Source organism: Festucalex cinctus, chromosome 20 (assembly GCF_051991245.1).
Source record: "Festucalex cinctus isolate MCC-2025b chromosome 20, RoL_Fcin_1.0, whole genome shotgun sequence".
Lineage (NCBI taxonomy): Eukaryota > Metazoa > Chordata > Actinopteri > Syngnathiformes > Syngnathidae > Festucalex > Festucalex cinctus.
In genome coordinates, this window is record NC_135430.1 from 748,679 (window position 1) to 772,699 (window position 24,021).

General features: G+C 42.9%; 1 protein-coding gene across 6 annotated transcripts in view; it reads right to left on the bottom strand.

The window, feature by feature from the left end:
* Positions 1-2,177: 2,177 nt before the first annotated feature.
* The window catches only part of LOC144008934 (uncharacterized), a 99,119-nt gene continuing 77,275 nt past the window's right edge, over positions 2,178-24,021 (bottom strand). For 4 of the 6 annotated variants that reach the window (XM_077508324.1, XM_077508326.1, XM_077508323.1 and 1 more), the window contains 3 exons: positions 12,960-13,091; positions 12,417-12,546; positions 2,178-4,654 (listed from right to left, as the gene is read on the bottom strand). In XM_077508324.1, coding sequence (XP_077364450.1) covers positions 3,366-4,654; positions 12,417-12,546; positions 12,960-13,091 — 1,551 coding nt within the window. In that variant the 3' untranslated portion in view covers positions 2,178-3,365. Of the gene's footprint in view, positions 4,655-12,416; positions 12,582-12,959; positions 13,092-24,021 lie in introns of all 6 variants that reach the window. The other 2 variants (XM_077508325.1, XM_077508327.1) reach the window with 1 other exon arrangement.

Below are 24,021 nucleotides of genomic sequence, written 5' to 3' on the forward strand. Positions count from 1 at the left end.
AATAAAAATATATATATGTTTGGATAAGTCTGATGCCAGTGAACATTTTGAGTGGTGGAAACTAAAAGAATATTCAGAAATGACTTCGTTATCACACTTAGAATGAGTGTACATTTTTTGTACAAAATACCGTATGTGGGGTATTTTTTTTTTATTCCTCAAGGGCTAGGTGGCGCTGCATATATAACTGAATGTTGTCACAGAGATAACTTCAGGCCTTGACGATAAACATACATGTCAAGTTTGGGATTTTTTGGAGCATGTACCGGGGAGTTATCAAGCATATCCTTTTTCATTGCGAAACACAAAATTTGATGCCCCGCCCTCATCATATAGTATTTCGAAAAGTCAAAATTTTTCCCCCTGTCGTTGGCTCAGGTCTTGACATGGTCCAGGCTAAGTCTTAACTCAGTCGGATGAAATGTGTAGGAGAAGTGGGCAAAAGTCTGCCCCCTGTGAATGTGCAAAAATCGTAAAAAATGGGACATTCAAAAATTCATAGCTCACTTCCTGTTCATTTTAGCATATGGGTCCAAGAGACTTTTTTGTAGGACTTGGGCTCCCTCATACACCTAAAAATATTCGTCGTTCTTGCTTAAACGTACAACCGGGGCTGCTTTGTTAAAAACTTCTAGGGGGCGCTATTGAGTCATTTTTGTAAAAAATAGCACAATCAACAATAAAATATGGCTCATTTTACCAGGCCAGATGTGTGTGCCAAGTTTCATGAGTTTCTGTGCATGTTTAGACCCTCAAAACTGGCGTTGTTTTCTTGGCGAACAGCGCTTAGCCACACCCACAGCAATTCGCGAAAACTCACAAACTTCGTGTTGTGACATCATGAAGGCCGAAACCCTCATCTGAGCAAATATGAGGTAGGTCCAGTTAACATGTTTGGAGAAAAACGTAGAAGAAAATTCGTAAGAAAAAAAATTGCCACTAGGTGGCGCTATCAGTTAGATGAAATATAAGTCAGTAGATGTCTTTAGGGCTGGACTCTCATCAAATGTGTGAAATTTTGAGAAGATAGGATCATCTCGGTCAAGTTAATGCAGCTTTTATTTTCACGAAAAATCTTCAGACTTTGCGTCACCGTAGCGGCCACGCCCTTTGGCGAAAAGTTACAATATTCGGTGTGGGGCATGATCAACATCTTAAGGCTTTTCTGACCAATTTTCAAATGGATCCCTTCAACAAGCTCAGCACAGTAGCTAAAAACGTAAAGTATGACATTTATTGTAACCACTAGGTGGCACTATATGTATAACTGAATTTTATCATATAGATGTTTTCAGGCCGTGACTATTACGTTGCCTGAGAAGTTTGAGATTTTTTGGAGCTTGAACATGGGAGTTATTAAGCATTTGCTCTTTCTCAACAAATGAAATTTTAAAGGCAATATTTGATGCCCCGCCCCCGTCATATAGTATTTCAAAAAGGCAAGATGTTTTGCCCAGTTGTTCTCTCAGGTCTTGAGATGATAAATGCCAAGTTTGAAGTCAATTGGATGAAAAATGTTTGCAAAGGGGGAAAAAGCATGACCACAGTGAATGTGCCAAAATAGGCCAAAATTGGACATAAAAAAATTCATAGCTCACTTCCTGTACATTTTAGCTACATGGTCCCAAGAGACTTTTTTGTGCGTCTCGGGGTACTACACGTGCCTGCCAATTTTTGTTGCTCTAGCTCAAACGTGCCGGGCTTGGTTTTTATTTTTCTACGCTAGGGGGCGCTATCGAGTCGCATTGTTATAACGACTTCATAATATCAAATTTTTCGCCGGACCTGAGGAGTGTGCAAAGTTCGGTGAGTTTTCGTGAATATTTAGGTACCCAAAATCGCGATTGTTTGCGGAGAATAAAGAAGAAGAAGAAGAAGAAGAAGAAGAATAATAATAATAATAATAATAATAATTTTTACAAAAACAATAGGGACCTCGCAGCGGTCGCTGCTCGGGCCCTAATAATAATAATAATAATAATAATAATTTTTACAAAAACAATAGGGACCTCGCAGCGGTCGCTGCTCGGGCCCTAATAATTTTTACAAAAACAATAGGGACCTCGCAGCGGTCGCTGCTCGGGCCCTAATAATAATAATAATTTTTACAAAAACAATAGGGACCTCGCAGCGGTCGCTGCTCGGGCCCTAATTACATTTCACATATGCATGACTGCTTCAAAGTCTCTCGTTTGTGATTGAAAAAATATACATTTATTCAGGTAAAACTTCACAAAAATATTTGAATATTGGTAACATGGGCTTTCCATTGTCATCTCTGTTAATCTTTACAAACAAACATCATGCACATAAAACTGCAAACCATTGCTTCGTTGATCCCAGATAAATACTGCCACAACCATCCAGGGGTGTCACAGTTGCAGGTTGGAACATGCCTTGACAAAACAATAAATAAATACAAATTGACAATCTGCATGTAACGTATAAATACATACATTATTTAATGTTAAAGAGTGACAGCTTCATTTGTGATGGAGAATAGCAAAACATGAATAAATCTAACGCTGTTAAGCGCTATTCAAAATAAGTTTCTTTCATTACCTAGACTTATTTACAAGAACATATTTTCTTGTGTTATTTTCATAGATTTTTCTGGAAATGCAACATCTAATTCAAATGCCAATGCACTTCATTGCCAGTGACTCATGTGAGGAACAAAAGTTCTTGATCTACTGTAAAACTGCTGAATGTTAAAATAAAAGAGAAAAGAAAAACATTGCTTGAACTTTGGGTAAAATCGAAATAAAATCTTCTGTGGATGAATGTATCCCGTCCAAGTGAGGAATCTGCACATATTTACAATAACCCGACAACAAACCCAGAACAGGGAACATCTAAGACAAATTCAAATTTAAATCTATGCGCAATTAATGTTGCTACAACAGCACATACTCGCTCCTCTGGGTGATTGGCATACTGCTCATTCTGTGTGTGGGAGGGGCTAATTTTTATGTGACCCCAGAGAATTTTGTAAAAATCAAAATGAGGAAAAAGTCTCCAGAGTACAGGGAAAAAAAGCAGAGGAGGGATAGGAGAGAGGTCAAGTTGTTGCTCCTTTTGGTTTGTCCAATCAGGTGTCACAAGTGCAAGTCACTCTTACACTGCCACTTTTACACAATCACTGTTACAGACTAAGCAAATCTTTATCTTACTTAATTTACATGTCTGAAATACACTTACACTTAAAAAAAAAATAAACTCACGAGGACACAATGGTTCTTCTATCACTCATAAAATCATCACCATAAAATTCAACATTCAATATATATATATATTTTTTAATCTAAAATCATTAACACTTTTACAGATTACCATAAACTCAGTCCCTTCATTTTTTTTAATCTTCAAAGATCGCTGCTATTCTCACCAGCACACTCGTGTTTCTCAACATTCTCTTTGCAAGAGAATCTTTTAGAGCACACACTGCAACCGAATGTTTTTTTCCCAGCGTGTGTTCTTGTGTGATTTATTAAATGAGATTTTCGAGAGAAGCTCCGGCCACAATCTGAGCAGGCAAAAGGTTTTTCTCCAGTGTGTATTCTTGTGTGGTTTGTTAAACCTGACTTGCGAGAGAAGCTCTCACCACAATCTGAGCAAGTAAAAGGTTTCTCTCCAGTGTGTGTTCTTGTATGTTTTGTTAAATCAGACTTGTGAGAGAATCTTTTATCACAAACTAAGCAGGCAAAAGGTTTTTCTCCTGCATGTGTTCTTGTATGCGTTGTTAAATCTGACTTCTGAGAGAAGCTTTTGCCACAGTCTGAGCAGGCAAATGGTTTCTCTCCAGTGTGCGTTCTTGTGTGGCTTGTTAAATGTGACTTTTTAGAGAAGTTTTTACCACAAACTGAGCAGGAGAATGGTTTCTTTCCACTGTGTGTTCTCGTGTGGCTTGCTAAATTAGATTTTTGAGAGAAGCTTTTACCACAATCTGAGCAGGAAAATGGTTTTTCTCCAGTGTGCGTTCTTGTGTGGCTTGTTAAATGTGATTTTTGAGAGAAGCTTTTACCACAATCTGAGCAGGAAAATGGTTTCTCTCCAGTGTGTGTTAATGTATGTCTTGTTAAATTATTCTTATCAGAGAAGCATACACCACAAACTGAGCACACATAAGGTTTGTCTCCAGTGTGTGTTAATGTATGTCTTGTTAAATTTAACTTTAAAGAGAAGTTTACACCACAAACTGAGCACATAAAAGGTTTCTCCCCGGTGTGTGTTCTTGTGTGCACTTTCAAACTCCGTTTTGCGCTAAATGTTTTCCGACATTGAGAACATTCCCAACGGTTGGTGTCAGTGTGACATGCCTTATCACCTTTTGCGTGTTCACTATCACCATCATCATCATCATCATCATCATCATCAGTGTCAGGAGAGTGTGACGATGTGTCATCGTAATGTCCTTGTGATGTTCCCCAGTGATCTGTCATGTGTTGACTTGAGCTGCTCCGTGGGGGCTCCGCCCCTCTGTCCTTCTTACTTTCAACCTTGACTTCCTCTTCACTCTTTAAAAGGACAATGATCAGTGGTGACTTAGCGATGTCATTATCATCCTCCTCAATGTAAGGATGCTCTTTCTCCTCATTTATGTGAGGTAACTCTGGCTCCTGTTGCTCAGGTCGAAGATATTTTTCAGTGACATCTGCAGGACACAAGAAGGCAAAGACACACTTGGTTTGGTCAAGTTAGGTCTCAAGTGATGACTTGAAGTCGTATATAGTTTGTTTTAGGGCTGCATAATATATCGAAAAAATAACGATATCGCGATATTGGCCCTTGCAATATGCATATCGCAAAGGCATGCAATAAGTTTTATATGGAATTTTATGCTTTTTATATGAATTTGACCAGTCAGATGCTAACTAAAATGTGCATCGCCATTAAATAGTTGAAAATTATCAAGACATAATTACAATTCATTAACTAAGATTACATGAAGGTTGCTTATTTTGCCCCATTTTTTTTTTTATTATTATTACTTATAAAAATTTTTTTTATCCCCTTTTATTTATTTAACTATTTTAATCTATATTGTCTTGTAGCTTTGTTTTTTATTTATTTATTTTTTCTATCGTGTTTAACTTTTAGTGCTTTTAGTGCAGCTCTTTTAGTGTTTAAATCTTTTTATTTGGTAGTTATTAAATTTTTAGCTCCAGTGTTTTCTCATGGGGGAGCCTCCACAGTGAGAGGGATGCTTGGTCTTCATCCATCTCACTGTGGATGAACTCCTCCTGGGTGCCTTTCCTTACAGGGTACTTCTGTGCCCCGCCATGTTGTGGTTTTCATGTGTTTGTTGGGTTTTGGGTGTGTCTGTGGGTACGATCATGGGGATGGGGGGGCTTTTTCCATCCATCCATCTTCTTCCGCTTATCCGGGGTCGGGTCGCGGGGGCAGCAGCTTCAGGAGGGAAACCCAGACTTCCCTCTCCCCAGCCACTTCAACCAGCTCCTCCGGTGGGATCCCAAGGCGTTCCCAGGCCAGCCGAGAGACATAGTCTCTCCAGCGTGTCCTGGGTCGTCCCCGGGGCCTCCCACCGGTGGGACATGCCCGGAACACCTCCCCAGGGAGGCGTCCAGGAGGCATCCGAACCAGATGCCCGAGCCACCTCAGCTGGCTCCTCTCAACGCGGAGGAGCAGCGGCTCGACTCTGAGTCCCTCCCGGATGACCGAGCTTCTCACCCTATCTCTAAGGGAGAGCCCGGACACCCTGCGGAGGAAACTCATTTCGGCCGCTTGTATCCGGGATCTCGTTCTTTCGGTCACGACCCACAGCTCGTGACCATAGGTGAGGGTTGGAACGTAGATCGACCGGTAAATCGAGAGCTTTGCCTTTTGGCTCAGCTCTTTCTTCACCACGACGGACCGATACAGAGTCCGCATCACTGCAGACGCTGCACCGATCCGCCTGTCGATCTCCCGCTCCATCCTACCCTCACTCGTGAACAAGACCCCAAGATACTTGAACTCCTCCACTTGGGGCAGGATCTCATCCCCGACCTGAAGACGACACTCCACCCTTTTCCGACTGAGGACCATGGTCTCGGATTTGGAGGTGCTGATCCTCATCCCAGCCGCTTCACACTCGGCTGCGAACCGCTCCAGTGAGAGCTGAAGGTCCCGGCCTGATGAAGCCAACAGCACCACATCATCTGCAAAGAGCAGAGATGCAATGCTGAGGCCACCAAACCGGAACCCCTCCACTCCTCGGCTGCGCCTAGAAATTCTGTCCATAAAAGTTATGAACAGAATCGGTGACAAAGGGCAACCTTGGCGGAGTCCAACCCTCACCGGAAACGAATCCGACTTACTGCCGGCAATGCGGACCAAACTCTGGCAACGGTCGTACAGGGACCGAACAGCCCGTAACAAGGGGCCCGGCACCCCGTACTCCCGAAGCACCCCCCACAGAACTCCCCGAGGGACACGGTCGAACGCCTTCTCCAGATCCACAAAACACATGTGGACTGGTTGAGCGAACTCCCACGCACCCTCGAGGATCCTGCGGAGGGTGTAGAGCTGGTCCACTGTTCCACGGCCAGGACGAAAACCACACTGCTCCTCCTGGATCCGAGATTCGACCTCCCGACGGACCCTCCTCTCCAGCACCCCTGAATAGACCTTACCAGGGAGGCTGAGGAGTGTGATCCCTCTGTAGTTGGAACACACCCTCCGGTCCCCCTTCTTAAAAAGGGGGACCACCACCCCGGCCTGCCAATCCAGAGGCACTGTCCCCGATGTCCACGCGATGTTGTAGAGGCGTGTCAACCACGACAGCCCCACAACATCCAGAGTCTTTAGGAACTCCGGGCGGATCTCATCCACCCCCGGGGCCCTGCCACCGAGGAGCTTTCCAACCACCTCAGTGACTTCGACCCCAGAGATAGGAGAGCCCACCCCAGAGTCCCCAGACTCTGCTTCCTCAAAAGGAGACGTGTTGGTGGAATTGAGGAGGTCTTCGAAGTATTCCCCCCACCGCTTCACGACGTCCCGAGTCGAGGTCAGCAGCACCCCATCGCCACTATACACAGTGTTAATGGTGCACTGCTTTCCTCTCCTGAGACGCCGGATGGTGGACCAGAATTTCCTCGAAGCCGTCCGGAAGTCGTTTTCCATGGCCTCACCGAACTCCTCCCATGTCCGAGTTTTTGCCTCAGCAACCGCCGAAGCCGCGTTCCGCTTGGCCATCCGGTACCTGTCAGCTGCCTCCGGAGTCCGACAGGCCAAAAAGGCCCGATAGGACTCCTTCTTCAGCTTGACGGCATCCTTTACCGCTGGTGTCCACCAGCGGGTTCGAAGATTGCCGCCGCGACAGGCACCGACCACCTTACGGCCACAGCTCCGATCGGCCGCCTCAACAATGGAGGCGCGGAACATGGTCCATTCGGACTCAATGTCCCCCACCTCCCCCGAGACAAGGGAGAAGCTCTGCCGGAGGTGGGCATTGAAACTCTTTCTGACAGGGGATTCCGCCAGACGTTCCCAGCAAACCCTCACAATACGTTTGGGTCTGCCAGGTCGGACCGGCATCTTCCCCCACCATCGGAGCCAACACACCACCAGGTGGTGATCAGTTGACAGCTCCGCCCCTCTCTTCACCCGAGTGTCCAAAACATGCGGCCGCAAATCCGATGACACGACTACAAAGTCGATCATCGAACTGCGGCCTAGGGTGTCCTGGTGCCAAGTGCACATATGGACACCCTTATGCTTGAACATGGTGTTCGTTATGGACAAACCGTGACGAGCACAGAAGTCCAATAACAGAACACCGCTCGGGTTCCGATCAGGGGGGCCGTTCCTCCCAATCACGCCCCTCCAGGTCTCACTGTCATTCCCCACGTGAGCGTTGAAGTCCCCCAGCAGGACGAGGGAGTCCCCAGAGGGAGCGCTCTCCAGCACACCCTCCACGGACTCCAAGAAGGGTGGGTACTCTGAGCTGCTGTTTGGTGCATATGCACAAACAACAGTCAGGACCCGTCCCCCCACCCGAAGGCGGAGGGAGGCTACCCTCTCGTCCACCGGGGTAAACCCCAACGTACAGGCGCCGAGCCGGGGGGCAATAAGTATGCCCACACCTGCTCTGCGCCTCACACCGTGGGCAACTCCAGAGTGGAAGAGAGTCCAACCCCTCTCAAGAGGACTGGTACCAGAGCCCAAGCCGTGTGTGGAGGCGAGTCCGACTATGTCTAGTCGGAACTTCTCGGCCTCGCACACCAGCTCGGGCTCCTTCCCTGCCAGAGAGGTGACATTCCATGTCCCAAGAGCCAGCTTCTGTAGCCGGGGGTCGGTCCGCCAAGGTCTCCTCCCTTGGCCGCCACCCAGCCCACACTGCACCCGACCCCTTTGGCCCCTCCCACCGGTGGTGAGCCCGTGGGAAGAGGGACCCACGTTGCCCCTTCGGGCTGTGCCCGGCCGGGCCCCATGGGTGCAGGCCCGGCCACCAGGCGCTCGCCAGCGAGCCCCGCCTCCAGGCCTGGCTCCAGAGGGGGGCCCCGGTGACCCGCGTCCAGGCGAGGGAAACGCGTCTCCAAAATTTTTAATCATCATAGGGGTCTTCTGAGGGGGCTTTTTCTTTCTTTTATTTTATTGTATTATGTATGTCCAGCACTTTGAGTTGCATTTTAAATGTATGAAAGGTGCTATATAAATAAAGTTGATTGATTGATTGAAAAATGTTTTTCTTTCATTAGGTAATAAAAATGTAATTTCTTTAGGTAAATGTTAAATATCGCAATAATATCGATATCGCTATGTTCAGGAAGTATATCGCATATCGCATGTTTTTCCAATATCGTGCAGCCCTAGTTTGTTTGCACATGGCGCCATATGTCTGAAACTGACTCAGTCAGGACCAATAATAATAATAATAATAATAACAATAATAACAATAATAACAATAACAATAACAATAACGATAATGATAATGATAATGATAATGATAATAATAATAATAATAATAATAATAATAAATAAATAAATAAATAAATAAATAAAAAGCTGGAGACTCCAATCCCTTGCATGTAGCTATTTGATCTATGAACGCCCTCTGATATGAAGTGTGTGAGCCTGTATCGGCTTTTGAGTCTTCGCATACATTATGTTGTACTATGTCTCACTTTTATGGAAACCATAAAAAGATAAAATGTCAATCAAGGAAGGTGCAAGTAGGGCTGGTCAATTAATCGAAATGTAATCATGATTTCGTTATTGGCTTATCACAATCTTCAAAACATAATCAAAGAAAAAAGAATAATGTGCTAAATGGTGCAGTGGGTTTGCAAGTTCCTGACGTTGTGAGAGCACCTTAACTTGCTGTTGCTTGTGCAGCAAGCGCATTATGTTATGTTATTCTGCCTGAGCTTACTTGAAGTTGTTTAATGACACCCCAGTGAGACAGGACTTTACATCCTTCTTTATATCACCACGACGACTTGTCCCTTGGAAGGAGTGTGTGCTTTAGAAGAGGCATTTTGAATGAAAGGCTAAAATAAATACAATTTGAACACATTTTATCTGAAATGTTATACAATCATTGAGGAAGGACAACGAGGTTGCTTTATTTCTATAGCACATTTCAACTCGATGTGCTTCACACTTAAAAACAAAGACAAACAGTTTCTAAAATTATTTAAAGATTCCCTGAAATGAGCTTTGGAGCAATGACACCAACCATCCTCTGGACGCCCTAATACTGTATCAAAAGAAATTTTCACGAAACTGTACCTTGTAGAATTGCAAGCTCCACTAGGAAGGTCTAATGTTAGCCTAGCATCAAACGAGCGGATTTTGGTGCGTTTGGCCAAGGCTCGCCTGACTTTCTTGTTTTGTTTTGTTTTTTTAACTACATAATGAGTTGGGTGTGGCCAAGTCTCATCTTTTCTATGGGCTCATGTTTAGAAACTGAGTCTTCACGTCTACACCTGAACAAATATTGGCACATGGTTTTGCATGCTTTAGTTTTAATAGTTGGTATCGATTCCGGGGTAAGTGAAAGATGTTCTGCTAATCCACGTGTGTACTGTCCCAAATTCCTGAAGCAGTCGTCCGTAAAATGTTTGCCACAAACTAACACACGTTGTGGGAGTTGCTTGGGCATATTAATACATAAATAAAATCCAACCACAAGCCTTTCTGTGGGGGAAGAAAAGATTTTTTGTTGTCCTCTGTACACTCTGGTACAGAGCAGTTCCGATGGGGTTGTTTTGCTGCCATGCTGTCCTGCTGCTGCTGCTGCTGTGTGTTCGTGGGTTGAAATCTCCGGTGGCAGGAGGGGTTGAAAATTGTGAAGGTGGAGTTCGCGCTGAATTAGTGACGTGTAAAACCGATCTGCTAAAACAGTGAGAGTGCTGTTTGAGCTACTTTGATACAAACGCTTTGGGGACTTAGTCAGCCTATGGTAAGGTATATTTATGATCAAAAACCTAAAAAAGTGAATATTTAATTTCAGGGGACCTTTAAATACTGTACAGCAAAAAAGACAATTTCACAGAAGCTGTTTGTTTTTCTAAATCAGCAACAAACAAATGGACTTATGTCAGATGTCACATTTGTGTGTGTTTCTCTGTGTTTTATGAATGGTGGTAACCAGCCCATTGCTTTCACATTTGTTGCTCCATTCTTTGTTCCTCCTGGATCACCACTCTCGCTTTCTTGCTTTTACGTAACAATCCCTTAAATTCTTGCAATTCTTTTTGATCGCATTCTTGTCTCTCAGACACGTGTCCCACAATTTCCTTCCAGGAGTTCTTGGCAATGACATTTTGATTGTGGTGGTCTTTGTTTCTCAATTTTATTTAGTCGGAACAGTATGTTACTGAACATCACGTAGTGCTGTCACTAACTTTTTTTTAAAAAAATTTTAATTGACTTACCTACCAATTATTCTAACGATTAATCGACAAAATAGCCCTGCCATCCCCAAAAAAATTCCAAAAGAAAAAAAAAAAATTCAAAAAAATTATTATTAATATTATTATTATTTACAAGTCCATTAAGGTTGAACCTGAGTTGAATTTAGTGGATTTGAATACCTTTGCTCCTTATCTTCTGCACACATATGCACATATTACACAAACGCCACAAAATTAGCCTATGCTAAACGATTAACCATCGCGATTAGCATTAGCCCTGAATAAACTCGAATCACTTGGTGTACTTCCTGAAAATCACTTCATAGTCCAACATAATGAAAAATCCAATTTGATTATTAATGCACTTAAATAGCGCTTCATCTTCATCATATGTTTACTAAGCCTGACGTATTCACTTGTCTCATTCAAACACATTGAGTTGTCGAGGCCTACAATGGCCATTGATGCAGCATACTAACGGTACCGCACACGCACAGAAAGGTTTTCCAAATAACTCACGTTATTCTCCAATATCCCGCGCCGTCACCCTAGTTCCATTCCATCCCATTCAAATCCATAAACGTCCGAATTGAGTTTGTTTCTACCGCCAACGTCTGTGCAAACTCGCTTCCGTCTGTTATTAAGTGCATTGTGTCAATTTGACTTGGTTTTTGCACATTTGGTGACATAAAACTGTAGTATAAAAGCCCTCATTGCAAATGCTGAATTTTTCATGCCTGCACACTACTTGGAAGAGTGAAGAGAGAGAAAAATAAATAAATAAACTTGGCTTGTGGCCGTACCCGGAAGTCTTGTTCTGTTTAACACTAGGTAGATACGTCCTCCTGTTGCTGATGCGTCGGGCCACCCGCCATCTTACCCGTCTAGCCGGTGGCGATAAATTAATTAAAGCTCTTATTTATTTTGCGATTTTGACATGGATTGTTTTGTTACAAACATAAGACGATGTTAATGTTCTCCCTCTTCAGTCTAAAGAGACCACAAACAAACCCTAAGAAGCATCTTAGTTAGTAGTGGTGAATCGGAGTCCGTCAGCAATAAGTGTCTGTGCGGCACCGAAACATTCGTTCGGGGCGACCCGGCAACGTCCAGGTGCTGCAAAAATGTTTTTTAAAATGATTAAAATAGCTTTGACGCATGCATTTTTGCGTCAACCACTTTTTCTGGTTGACCAAACAGACTTGGTCGACTTTTATTCCCAGCACTGATCATATGGGACACATGAATGTCAACACACCACACCAGATTATAGTCTCAGGCTAATTTCCATCAGTTGTCCCCTTTATGAGCCGAATCATGAAAACGTGTGTACCTACAAACCTCGGCAAGTAGTAGCTCTTTCGTCGTCTGCCATGTTTTTCCAAGCACAAATGTCCGCGTGGTTTTGAAATTTTAGCAAGTGCGCTTTGCGAAAAATTTGGCCCATGCGGACCTAGCACGGAGGGTCATGGTTGCTGAAATAACGTAATTTCGCCGTACAAAGCCATGTGGACCTTGCGGACGCCTAAGGCAAAAATAAAGCTTCACTCTCACCCTTGTCTTTATCTTCACTTTTTACATGGACAAAGGTCAATGGTGACTTGCTGATATCCTCCTCCTCCTTAATGAAAGGGTGCTCTTCCTCCTCCTCGTCCTCCTCTTTAACGTAAAGGAACTCTGGCTCCTGTTGTTCATCACAAAGATACTTTTCACTGACATCTGCAGGACACAAGAAGACAAACATACATTTGGTTTCGGTCCAGTCAGATCTCAAGTGGTGACATGGTGATTGTCCATGTTTCTGAGCATTCACACAAACAGCCGGGATCTTGTTCTTTCGGTCACGACCCACAGCTCATGACCATAGGTGAGGGTTGGAACGTAGATCGACCGGTAAATCGAGAGCTTTGCCTTTTGGCTCAGCTCTTTCTTCACCACAACGGACCAACACAGAGTCCGCATCACTGCAGACGATGCACCGATCCGCCTGTCGATCTTCCACTCCATCCTGCCCTCACTCGTGAATAAGACCCCTAGATACTTGAACTCCCCCACTTGGGGCAGGATGTCATCCCCGACCCGGAGAGGATACGCCACCCTTTTCCAACTGAGGACCATGCTCTCGGATTTGGAGGTGCTGATCTTCATCCCAACTGCTTCACACTGTTGTGAACCGCTCCAGTGAGAATTGGAGATCTCGGCTTGATGACGCCAACAGCACCACATCACCTGCAAAAAGCAAAGATACAATGCTGAGGCCACCAAACCGGAACCCCTCAACGCCTCGGTTGCGCCTAGAAATTCTGTCCATAAAAGTTATGAACAGAATCAGTGACAAGAGGCAAACCTTACTGGAAACGAATCCGACTTATTGCCAGCAATGCGAACCAAACTCTGCCAACGGTCGTACAGGGACCAAACAGCCCGTATCAGGGGGTTCGGTAAACCGCACTCCTGAAGTACCCCCCACAGGACTCCCTGAGGGACATGGTCGAACGTCTTCTCCAAATCCACAAAACACATGTGGACTGGTTGAGTGAACTCCCACGCACCCTCGAGGACCCTGCTGAGGGTGTAGAGCTGGTCCACTGCCAGGACTCAAACCACACTGCTCCTCCTGAATCCGAGATTCCTCACACTCCTCAGTAGGGAGACTGAGGAGTGTGATCCCTCTGTAGTTGGAAAACACCCTCCGGTCCCCCTTCTTAAAAAGGGGGTCCACCACCCCGGTCTGCCAATCCAGAGGCACTGTCCCCGATGTCCACGCGATGTTGTAGAGGCGTGTCAACCATGACAGCCCCACAACATCCAGAGCCTTTCGGAACTCCGGGCGGATCTCATCCAACCCCAGGGGGGCCCTGCCACCGAGGAGCTTTCCAACCACCTCAGTGACTTCGACCCCAGAGATAGGAGAGCCAACCTCGGAGTCCCCAGACTGTGCTTCCTCAAAGGAGGTCTTTGAAGTATTCCCCCCAACGATTCACGACGTCACAAGTCGAGGTCAGCAGCAACCCATGTCCACTATACACAGTGTTAATGGTGCACTGCTTTCCTCTCCTGTGACGGCGGATGGCGGACCAGAATTTCCTTGAAGCTGTCCGGAAGTCGTTTTCCATGGCCTCACCGAACTCCATTTCAGTGCTTCCAAATGTTTTTGTTTTTTTTAATTTGAACAAAACCATCCCAGTAATTTTGGGGGGTGCCATCAGAAGTGCACAAAATAATGAATAAAAAAAAAAAGTTTTGTTTGGCAATATGTTTACCGCTGGATGATTTTGTTGCTTTGTAGCCCCTAAAATAATGATAATAATAAAACAAAATTGCCAAAAATGAAAGCCTCGATCATTTTCTCCCGATACCAATCAGCTGAAAATGACGTGATCAGGACTCTGTTTCCGGTTTCCGACCCTAAACTATTTATACTGTACATAAATGATATCTGTTGTGTCTGAAAAATATTCAAGTCTTATTTGCTGATGATACAACTCTTTAGTCTCTACTGTTCAGGCGAAAACCTGAAGCAGCTTCTTACTACTGTGGCGTATGAATTGAGCACAATAAAAAAATTGGTTTGACATGAACAAATTATTACATTTAAACAAATCCAAGTTCATAGTTTTTGGCACTAGACAAATCACTCATCAAGTCAAAATTATGGTGAATTAAATTGAAATAGAAAGGGTGTATGAAAATAAATTTCTTGGAGTAGTTATTGATGGGGAGGCATGGTGGGGGAGTGGTTAGCACCGCACGTCTGCCTCCCAGTGCTGAGGACGCAAGATCGAGTCCAGGCTTTGGGCTTCCTGGGTGGAGTTTGCATGTTCTCCCCGTGCCCGCGTGGGTCTTCTCCGGGCACTCCGGTCTCCTCCCACACTCCAAAGACATGCATGGCAGCTTGATTGGGTGCTCTGAATTGTCCCTAGGTGTGCTAGTGAGTGTGAGTGGTTGTTTGTCTCTGTGTGCCCTGCAATTGGCTGGCAACCAGTTCAGGGTGTACCCCGACTACTACCCGAAGCCAGCTGGAATAGGCTCCAGCACCGCCGCGACCCTTGTGAGGAGCAAGCGGTTAAGATGAATGGATGGCTGGATAGTAGGGGTGTTCCAAATTATATCGTGGGTATTATTTTTTTGGGGGGGTAAAAATTTGAAATATCGCGAAATTGAGGCGATGACGTAATGCGTAACATTATACGTCTGTGTCAATTTGAACGTACACGCGCCGTTCGCTTCTACATAAAAAATGGAGGAGCGTGTAAGGCTGCAAGAGTTGCAGCTAGTTCTGTCGCGTCTTCGGCAAAGTGGGAGTCAGCTTCGTCGTGTGGAGGCTGTTTTGCTACAAGAGGTCAGATATAATAATGCTTAAAAAATAAAAAAATAAAAAAATAAAAAAAACACACGAAAAAATCATTTGCAAATTTTGCAGGAAAATTGTTGCCGTAAAGTTAACTGACTGCCACACGTTATAAAAACAAAACAAAAACATCCACAGTGGCAGCCGCTTTTGAGCATTTTAACTCATCTTTCAAGGCAAAAAGAATATTGTTGGCCTTTACTACATATACAATGTGGCTACTAAATGAAAGATTGCATTCAATTCATCGGAATTTTACTAATCATTATTAAACGTCTTTGGCAGTCAAAGAGTTTTTAAGAGTATGCGGAGGCTAACCCGAGGACAAAGAAGCAGCTCGTGTTGTTTGGGGTGAACAAAAGTTCATTAATTACTCCTAATTGCTCCTCTGATTAAACAATCAGAGACATTCGCGGCAAAATAACGCTCGAGGAGGGTTGCCGCTGGTTGCGACAAAAATAACCACTGTCTAAACAATCGCAGAGGAAAAACGTTTTTTTTAACAATACACTTGCTTAGCGATGTACAAAGCATAACGCCACAAACTGGCCGCTACAGTATCATTGGCGATCGCCCCGTAGAACATGAGGATCAACCACACAGGATAAAATAATGGACTTTTGACTCATGTAATTGACTAATCCACTGACTTCTGAAAGTGGGCTATGTGCGTTCATTGTATTTGCTAAGTAAATGTGCTTTAAGTAGTTCCATTTTATTTAATTACAGTTGGTATATTTGCACTTTGTTTACATTTAAATTGTGGGGAAAAAAAGGTTGGCTTAAATATTGCTGCTGCAATAAAAGTTCTATTATTCCAAAGTGTCAATCACAAATCTATTGTTCAGTAATTATTACCAATATCGTCACCGCAAATTCCTTTTTAGGCCATATCACCCACCCCTACTGAATAGTTATTGATGATCAATTATGTTGGAAGTCACACATAGAAAATACCAAAAGGAAAATGTAAAAAATCATAGGGATACTCTATAAAACTAAGGATGTCCTGAATAAAGCCTGGTTCACACGGCAGGAGAATTGGCCCAATTTTAGCCCCGAATTTCCCCTCCCGACAATCGTAAAGACACGCCGAGACGCAAGCGATAATCTTCACAGATAATCCTGCAGTGTGTATTGTCACCACACACGGCGCCTCCCGATGTCGGCGCTCGGAAGGAACGCCGACTTGAAATCGGGCATATCCAACATGTTGGACTTTTTGGCCCGATTTCGCTCCGCGCAGCAGATTGACAGTGACGTGCAGCCAATCGGAAAGCGAGCCAGCGAGGAAGCTGGTGGGGAATCCAAAATCAAAACAGTCAGGACGCAACAGAAAGTCCGTGCTCGCACTATTATACTCTTTTTAGTTTTTTAATTATTTAGCGACCGCTGCGAGGTCCCTATTGTTTTTGTAAAAATTATTATTATTATTATTATTATTATTAGGGCACGAGCAGCGACCGCTGCGAGGTCCCTATTGTTTTTGTAAAAATTATTATTATTATTATTATTATTATTAGGGCCCGAGCAGCGACCGCTGCGAGGTCCCTATTGTTTTTGTGAAAATTATTATTAGGGCCCGAGCAGCGACCGCTGCGAGGTCCCTATTGTTTTTGTAAAAATTATTATTATTATTAGGGCCCGAGCAGCGACCGCTGCGAGGTCCCTATTGTTTTTGTAAAAATTATTATTATTATTATTATTATTATTATTATTATTCTTTATTCTCCGCAAACGATCGCGATTTTGGGTACCTAAACATTCACGAAAACTCACCGAACTTTGCACACTCCTCGGGCCCGGCGAAAAATTTGATATTATTAAGTCGTCATAACAATGCGACTCGATAGCTCCCCCTAGCGTAGAAAAATAAAAACCAAGCCCGGCACGTTTGAGCTAGAGCAACAAAAATTGGCAGGCACGTGTAGCACCCCGAGACGCACAAAAAAAAGTCTATTGGGACCATGTAGCTAAAATGTACAGGAAGTGAGCTATGAATTTTTTAATGTCCAATTTTGGCCTATTTTGGCACATTCACTGTGGTCATGCTTTTTCCCCCTTTGCAAAAATTTTTCATCCAATTGACTTCAAACTTGGCATTTATCATCTCAAGACCTGAGAGAACAACTGGGCAAAACATCTTGCCTTTTTGAAATACTATATGACGGGGGCGGGGCATCAAATATTGCCTTTAAAATTTCATTTGTCCAGAAAGAGCAAATGCTTAATAACTCCCATGTTCAAGCTCCAAAAAATCTCAAACTTCTCAGGCAACGTAATAGTCACGGCCTGAAAACATCTATATGATAAAATTCAGTTATACATATAGCGCCACCTAGTGGTTACAATAAATGTCATACTTTACGTTTTTAGCTACTGTGCTGAGCTTGTTGAAGGGATCCATTTGAAAATTGGTCAGAAAAGGCTTAAGATGTTGATCATGCCCCACACCGAATATTGTAACTTTTCGCCAAAGGGCGTGGCCGCTACGGTGACGCAAAGTCTGAAGATTTTTCGTGAAAATAAAAGCTGCATTAACTTGACCGAGATGATCCTATCTTCTCAAAATTTCACACATTTGATGAGAGTCCAGCCCTAAAGACATCTACTGACTTATATTTCATCTAACTGATAGCGCCACCTCGTGGCAATTTTTTTTATTACGAATTTTCTTCTACGTTTTTCTCCAAACACGTTAACTGGACCTACCTCATATTTGCTCAGATGAGGGTTTCGGCCTTCATGATGTCACAACACGAAGTTTGTGAGTTTTCGCGAATTGCTGTGGGTGTGGCTAAGCGCTGTTCGCCAAGAAAACAACGCCAGTTTTGAGGGTCTAAACATGCACAGAAACTCATGAAACTTGGCACACACATCTGGCCTGGTAAAATGAGCAATATTTTATTGTTGATTGTGCTATTTTTACAAAAATGACTCAATAGCGCCCCCTAGAAGTTTTTAACGAAGCAGCCCCGGTTGTACGTTTAAGCAAGAACGACGAATATTTTTAGGTGTATGAGGGAGCCCAAGACCTACAAAAAAGTCTCTTGGACCCATATGCTAAAATGAACAGAGGTGAGCTACGAATTTTTGAATGTCCCATTTTTGAAAATTTTTGCACATTCACAGGGCGCAGACTTTTGCCCACTTCTCTTACACGTTTCATCTGACTGAGTTAAGACTTGACCTGGACCATGTCAAGACCTGAGCCAACGACAGGGGGAAAAATCTTGACCTTTCGAAATACTATATGATGAAGGCGGGGCATCAAAATTTGTGTTTCGCACTGAAAAAGGATATGCTTAATAACTCCCCGGTACATGCTCCAAAAAATCCCAAACTTGACATGTATGTTTATCGTCAAGGCCTGAAGCTATCTCTATGACAACATTCAGTTATATATGCAGCGCCACCTAGCCCTTGAGGCATAAAAAAAAAAATACCCCACATACGGTATTTTGTACAAAAAATGTAAACTCATTCTAAGTGTGATAACTAAGTTATTTATGAATATTCTTTTAGTTTCCACCACTCAAAATGTTCACTGGCATCAGACTTATCCAAACATATATATTTTTTTATTTATTTTTGATAGCCTCTGTGGACATTAAAAGCAATATCGTGAATGAAGGATATGCTTAATAACTCCACGGTACATGCTCCAAAAAAAATCCCACACTTGACATGTATGCTTATAATCAAGGCCTGAAGGTATCTCGATGACAACATTCAGTTATAAATACAGCGCCACCTAGCCCTTGAGGCTTATATAAAAAAAAAAACCCACATACGGTATTTTGTACAAAAAAATGTAAACTCATTCTAAGTGTGATGACTAAGTCATTTCTGAATATTCTTTTAGTTTCCACCACTCAAATTGTTCACTGGCTTCACACCGATCCAAACGTATGTACGTTTCCATTTTGTTTTATTCATTTTTGATTGCCCCTTTGGACAATAAAAGTAACATTGTGCAATGAGTACAACGAGCGATGATGTGTATATACACTTTTACAAAAAAATACCAATCAGGGCAACTCATTGCCTAAAAATAAAAAAGGACGCTGATTTTTGCAGGTCTTAACAATCACCAAAACCCGTTGAGCTTGACACACACTGGCAAAAAAAATATTCTACATGTAAACGTTTATTATGCCATTTTCAAAGAAATTTTGCTTCCAATATGCCAGTACCCCAACGTGCCAGTACCCCAACGTGCAAGGACTCCAACGTGGCCCGGGCTGCGAGGGCCCTTTATAGCTGCTCGCAGCTCTAGTTATTATTAGGGCCCGAGCAGCGACCGCTGCGAGGTCCCTATTGTTTTTGTAAAAATTATTATTATTATTATTATTATTATTATTATTAGGGCCCGAGCAGCGGCGGCGGCGGTGCCGCTGCGAGGCCCTATTGTTTTTGTAGGAATTCTTCTTATTATTCTTCTTCTTCTTCTCCGCAAACAATCGCATTTTTGAGACACTAAACGTGAACGAAAACTCACCAAACTTTACACGCACATCAGGCCTGGCGAAAAATTTGATATTTTAAAGTCGCCATACATGATAACAGAAAAATGGCTCTGTAGCGCCACCTACATAGGTTTAACGGATCCCTGTCCCGCTACGATTGTCCTACGGCTACGAAAATTGTGTGGCACCTGTAGCACATCCAGATGAACAAAAACCTCTTTGATAGTTGTACCCTAAAATAGACAGGAAGTGAGGTATGATCATTTGAATGTCCAATTTTGGCTTATTTTTGCACATTTACAGGGGTCATACTTTTGCCCACTTCTCCTACACGGTTAACCCGATTGAGTTCAAACTTGGGATGTACCATCTCAACACCTGGGACAACACCATGGTAAAAAATCTAAAGTTTTTGACATACTATATGACGGTGGCGGGGCATCAAATTTAGAGTTTCAAAATTCTTGCTTAACGTAGTATTGCCGGTTGTACGTTTAACCTAGAGCTACGAAAATTGGTACACATATGTAACAGACTATGATCTACAAAAAAGTCTGTTGGTGCCATATGCTAAACCCAACAGGAAGTCCGCTAGAGGCGGGGCATCAAATTTTGCGTTTCAAAATTCTTACTTAAAGAAGCATTCCTGGCTGTACGTTTCACCTAGAGTTACCAAAATTTGAAGACTTATGTAACAGCCCTAAAGGTACAAAAAACTCTTTTTGAACCATGTGCTAAACATAACAGAAAGTCCACCATTTTGATTTACTTTGGAACGTGTTGCCATTTTTTTGGCCATTTCATAGGGGTCTCATTTTAACGAACTCCTTCTACAGAGTTTATCCCATCATCTTCAAACTTGGTGTGATTCATCATAAGATGTTGACGATGAAAATTTATTGAAAGCTTTTTATTTCGTTGCACGCTGTTGTCGTGGCATGCACTTGTTTGCAAAGGAAAAAAAAATTCTTCTCAATGAAGCATTCCCAGTTGTACGAAGCAGCTAGAGCTACGAAAATTTGGAGACATATGTAACAGCCCACGATGTACAAAAAAGTCTCTTGGTGCTATGTGCTAAACCCAACAGGAAGTCCCCCAGGGGCCGGGCATCACATTTTGAGCTAAAAAAAACTCTTTAACGAAGCATTCCCGGTTGTACGTTTCACCTAGCGCTATGATAATTTGCAGGCATACATAAGAGCCCATGATGTACAAAAAAGTCTCTTGGAACCATGTGCTAAACCAAACAGGAAGTCTGCCATTTTGATTTATGATGGGATTTGTTGCCATTTTTTGTGGCCTTTTTCAGGGGTCATATTTTAACGAACCCCTCCTACAAAATTTATCCGACTGTCTTCAAACTTGGTGTGTTTCATCTTAAGATGTTTAAGATGCAAAGTAATCGAAAGTTTTTTATTTTGTAACACGCTGTTGCCATAGCAATGCATTGTTTGTCAAGTGCTGCTTTTTTTTTTTTTTTATACACATGAAAAGTCATTAAACTTTGCAAACACATCAGACTTGTCATGAACATGAATTTTCAGAGATTTATTGTGCAATTTGCAATAAATAGCGCCCTCTAGACATTTTTATGAAGCATTTCCGATTGTATGATTATGCTAGACCTACAAAAAAGTATTATGTAGCCATTTGCCAAACCAAAGAGGAAGTCCGCTATTTTGATTTTATTTTGGGAATTATACATCATTTTTGGCCTTTTTCATTAAACTTTGCACAGACAAGGCATGGAAAAAAACTAACATTTTAAATGGTCCTTGTTCCATGTAACAGTAACCCAACGTGCCAGTACCCTGACGTGCAAGTAACCCAACGTTGTGCTCAATAGCGCCCTCTATGCATTTTTATGGAGCATTTTCAATTGTATGATTCAAGCGATACACAACTAAAGATGACTTGACCAAGATTTATGAAAACTGAGAGGCATACCTATTAGCTTAAGACCTACAAAAGGTATTCTGTAGCCGTATGCTAAACCTAAAAGGAAGTCCACCATTTTGAATTTATTTTGGGAATTGCACACCATATTTTGCGTTTTGATTAAACTTTGCACACACAAGGCTTGTCAAAAACATTTTAGATGGTCCTTGTCCTATTTGACAGTACCCCAACGTGCCAGTACCCCGACGTGCAAGTACCCCAACGTGGCCCGGGTTGCGAGGGCCCTTTATAGCTGCTCGCAGCTCTAGTTATTATTAGGGCCCGAGCAGCGACCGCTGCGAGGTCCCAATTGTTCCTGAAGGAATTCTTATTATTATTCTTTTTATTAGGGCCCGAGCAGCGACCGCTGCGAGGTCCCTATTGTTTTTCGTTCGAATTATTATTATTATTAGGGCCCGAGCAGCGACCGCTGCGAGGTCCCTCTTGTTTTTGTAAGAATTCTTCTTCTTCTTCTTCTCCGTAAACGATCGCATTTTTGAGGGCCTAAACATTTACGAAAACTCACCAAACTTTGCAGTCTCTTCGGGCCCGGCGAAAAATTTGATATTATGTAGTTGCCATAACAATGCGACTCTATAGCGCCCCCTAGCGTAGAAAAAAAAAAAACAAGCCCGGCACGTTTGAGCTAGAGCAACGAAAATTGGCAGGCACGTGTAGTACCCCGAGACGCACAAAAAAGTCATTGGAAGCCATTTCCTAAAATGTACAGGAAGTGAGCTATGAATTTTTGAATGTCCAATTTTGGCCCATTTTGGCCCATTCACTGTGGTCATACCTTTTCCCCCTTTGCAAATATTTTTCAGCCAGTTGACTTCAAACTTGCCATGTGTCATCTCAAGACCCAAGACAACAACTGGGCAAAATATCTTGACTTTTTGGAATACTATATGACGGGGGCGGGGCATCAAATATTGCCTTTAAAATTTAATTTGTCCAGAAAGACAAAATGCTGAATAACTCCGATGAACAAGCTCCAAAAAATCTCAAACTTCTCATGCAACTTAATAGTCACGGCCTGAAAACATCTATATGATACAATTCTGTTATATATATAGCGCCACCTAGTGGTGACAATAAATGTCATACTTTACGTTTTTAGCTACTGTGCCAAGCTCTTTGAAGGGATCCAGTTGAAAATTGGTCAGACAAGCCTTAAGATGTTGATCATGCCCCACACCGAATATTGTAACTTTTCGCCAAAGAGCGTGGCCTCTACGGTGCCGCAAAGTCTGGTAATTTTTCGTGGCAATAAAAGCTGCTTTTACTTGATCCAGGTAATCCTATCTTCTCAAAATTTCACACATTTGATGAGAGTCCAGCCCTTAAGACATCTACAAACTTATATTTCATCTTACTGTTAGCGCCACCGTCTGGCAATTTTTTTTCTTACGATTTTTCTTAAATGTTTTTCTCCAACCACATTAACTGCACCTATCTCATATTTGCTCAGATGAGGGCTTCGGTCTTCATGATGTCACAACACGAAGTTTGTGAGTTTTCGCGAATCGCTGTGGGCGTGGCTAAGAGCTGTTCGCCAAGAAAACAACACCAATTTTGAGGGCCTAAACCGGCACAGAAACGCATGAAACTTGGCACACACATCTGGCCTGGCAAAATGAGCGATATTTTATCCTGGATTGTGCTATTTTTACAGAAATGACTCAATAGTGCCCCCTAGAAAATTTTAATGAAGCAGCCCCGGTTGTACGTTTAAGCAAGATCTACGAAAATTTTTAGGTGTATGCGGGAGCCCAAGACCTACAAAAAAAGTCTCTTGGACCCATATGCTAAAATGAACAGGAAGTGAGCTACGAATTTTTGAATGTCCCATTTTTTACGATTTTAGCACATTTACAGGGGGCATACTTTTGCCCACTTCTCCTACACGTTTCATCCGACTGACTTCCGACTTGACCTGGGCTATGTCAAGACCTGAGCCAACGACAGGGAGAAAAATCTTGACTTTTCTAAATACTATATGATGAGGGCGGGGCATCAAAATTTGTGTTTCGCACTGAAAAAGGATATGCTTAATAACTCCCCGATACATGCTCCAAAATATCCCAAACTTGACATGTATGTTTATCGTCAAGGCCTGAAGGTATCTCTATGACAACATTCAGTTATAAATACAGCGCCACCTAGCCCTTGAGGCATGAAAAAAAAATACCCCACTTACGGTATTTTTACAAAAATTGTAAACTCATTCTCAGTGTGATCACGAAGTCATTTATGAATATTCTTTTACTTTCCACCATTCAAAATGTTCACTGGCATCAGACCTAACCAAACATACATATTTTTGTTATTTAGTTTTATGTATTTTTGATAGCCTCTATGGACATTAAAAGCAATATCGTGAATGAAGGCTATGCTTAAT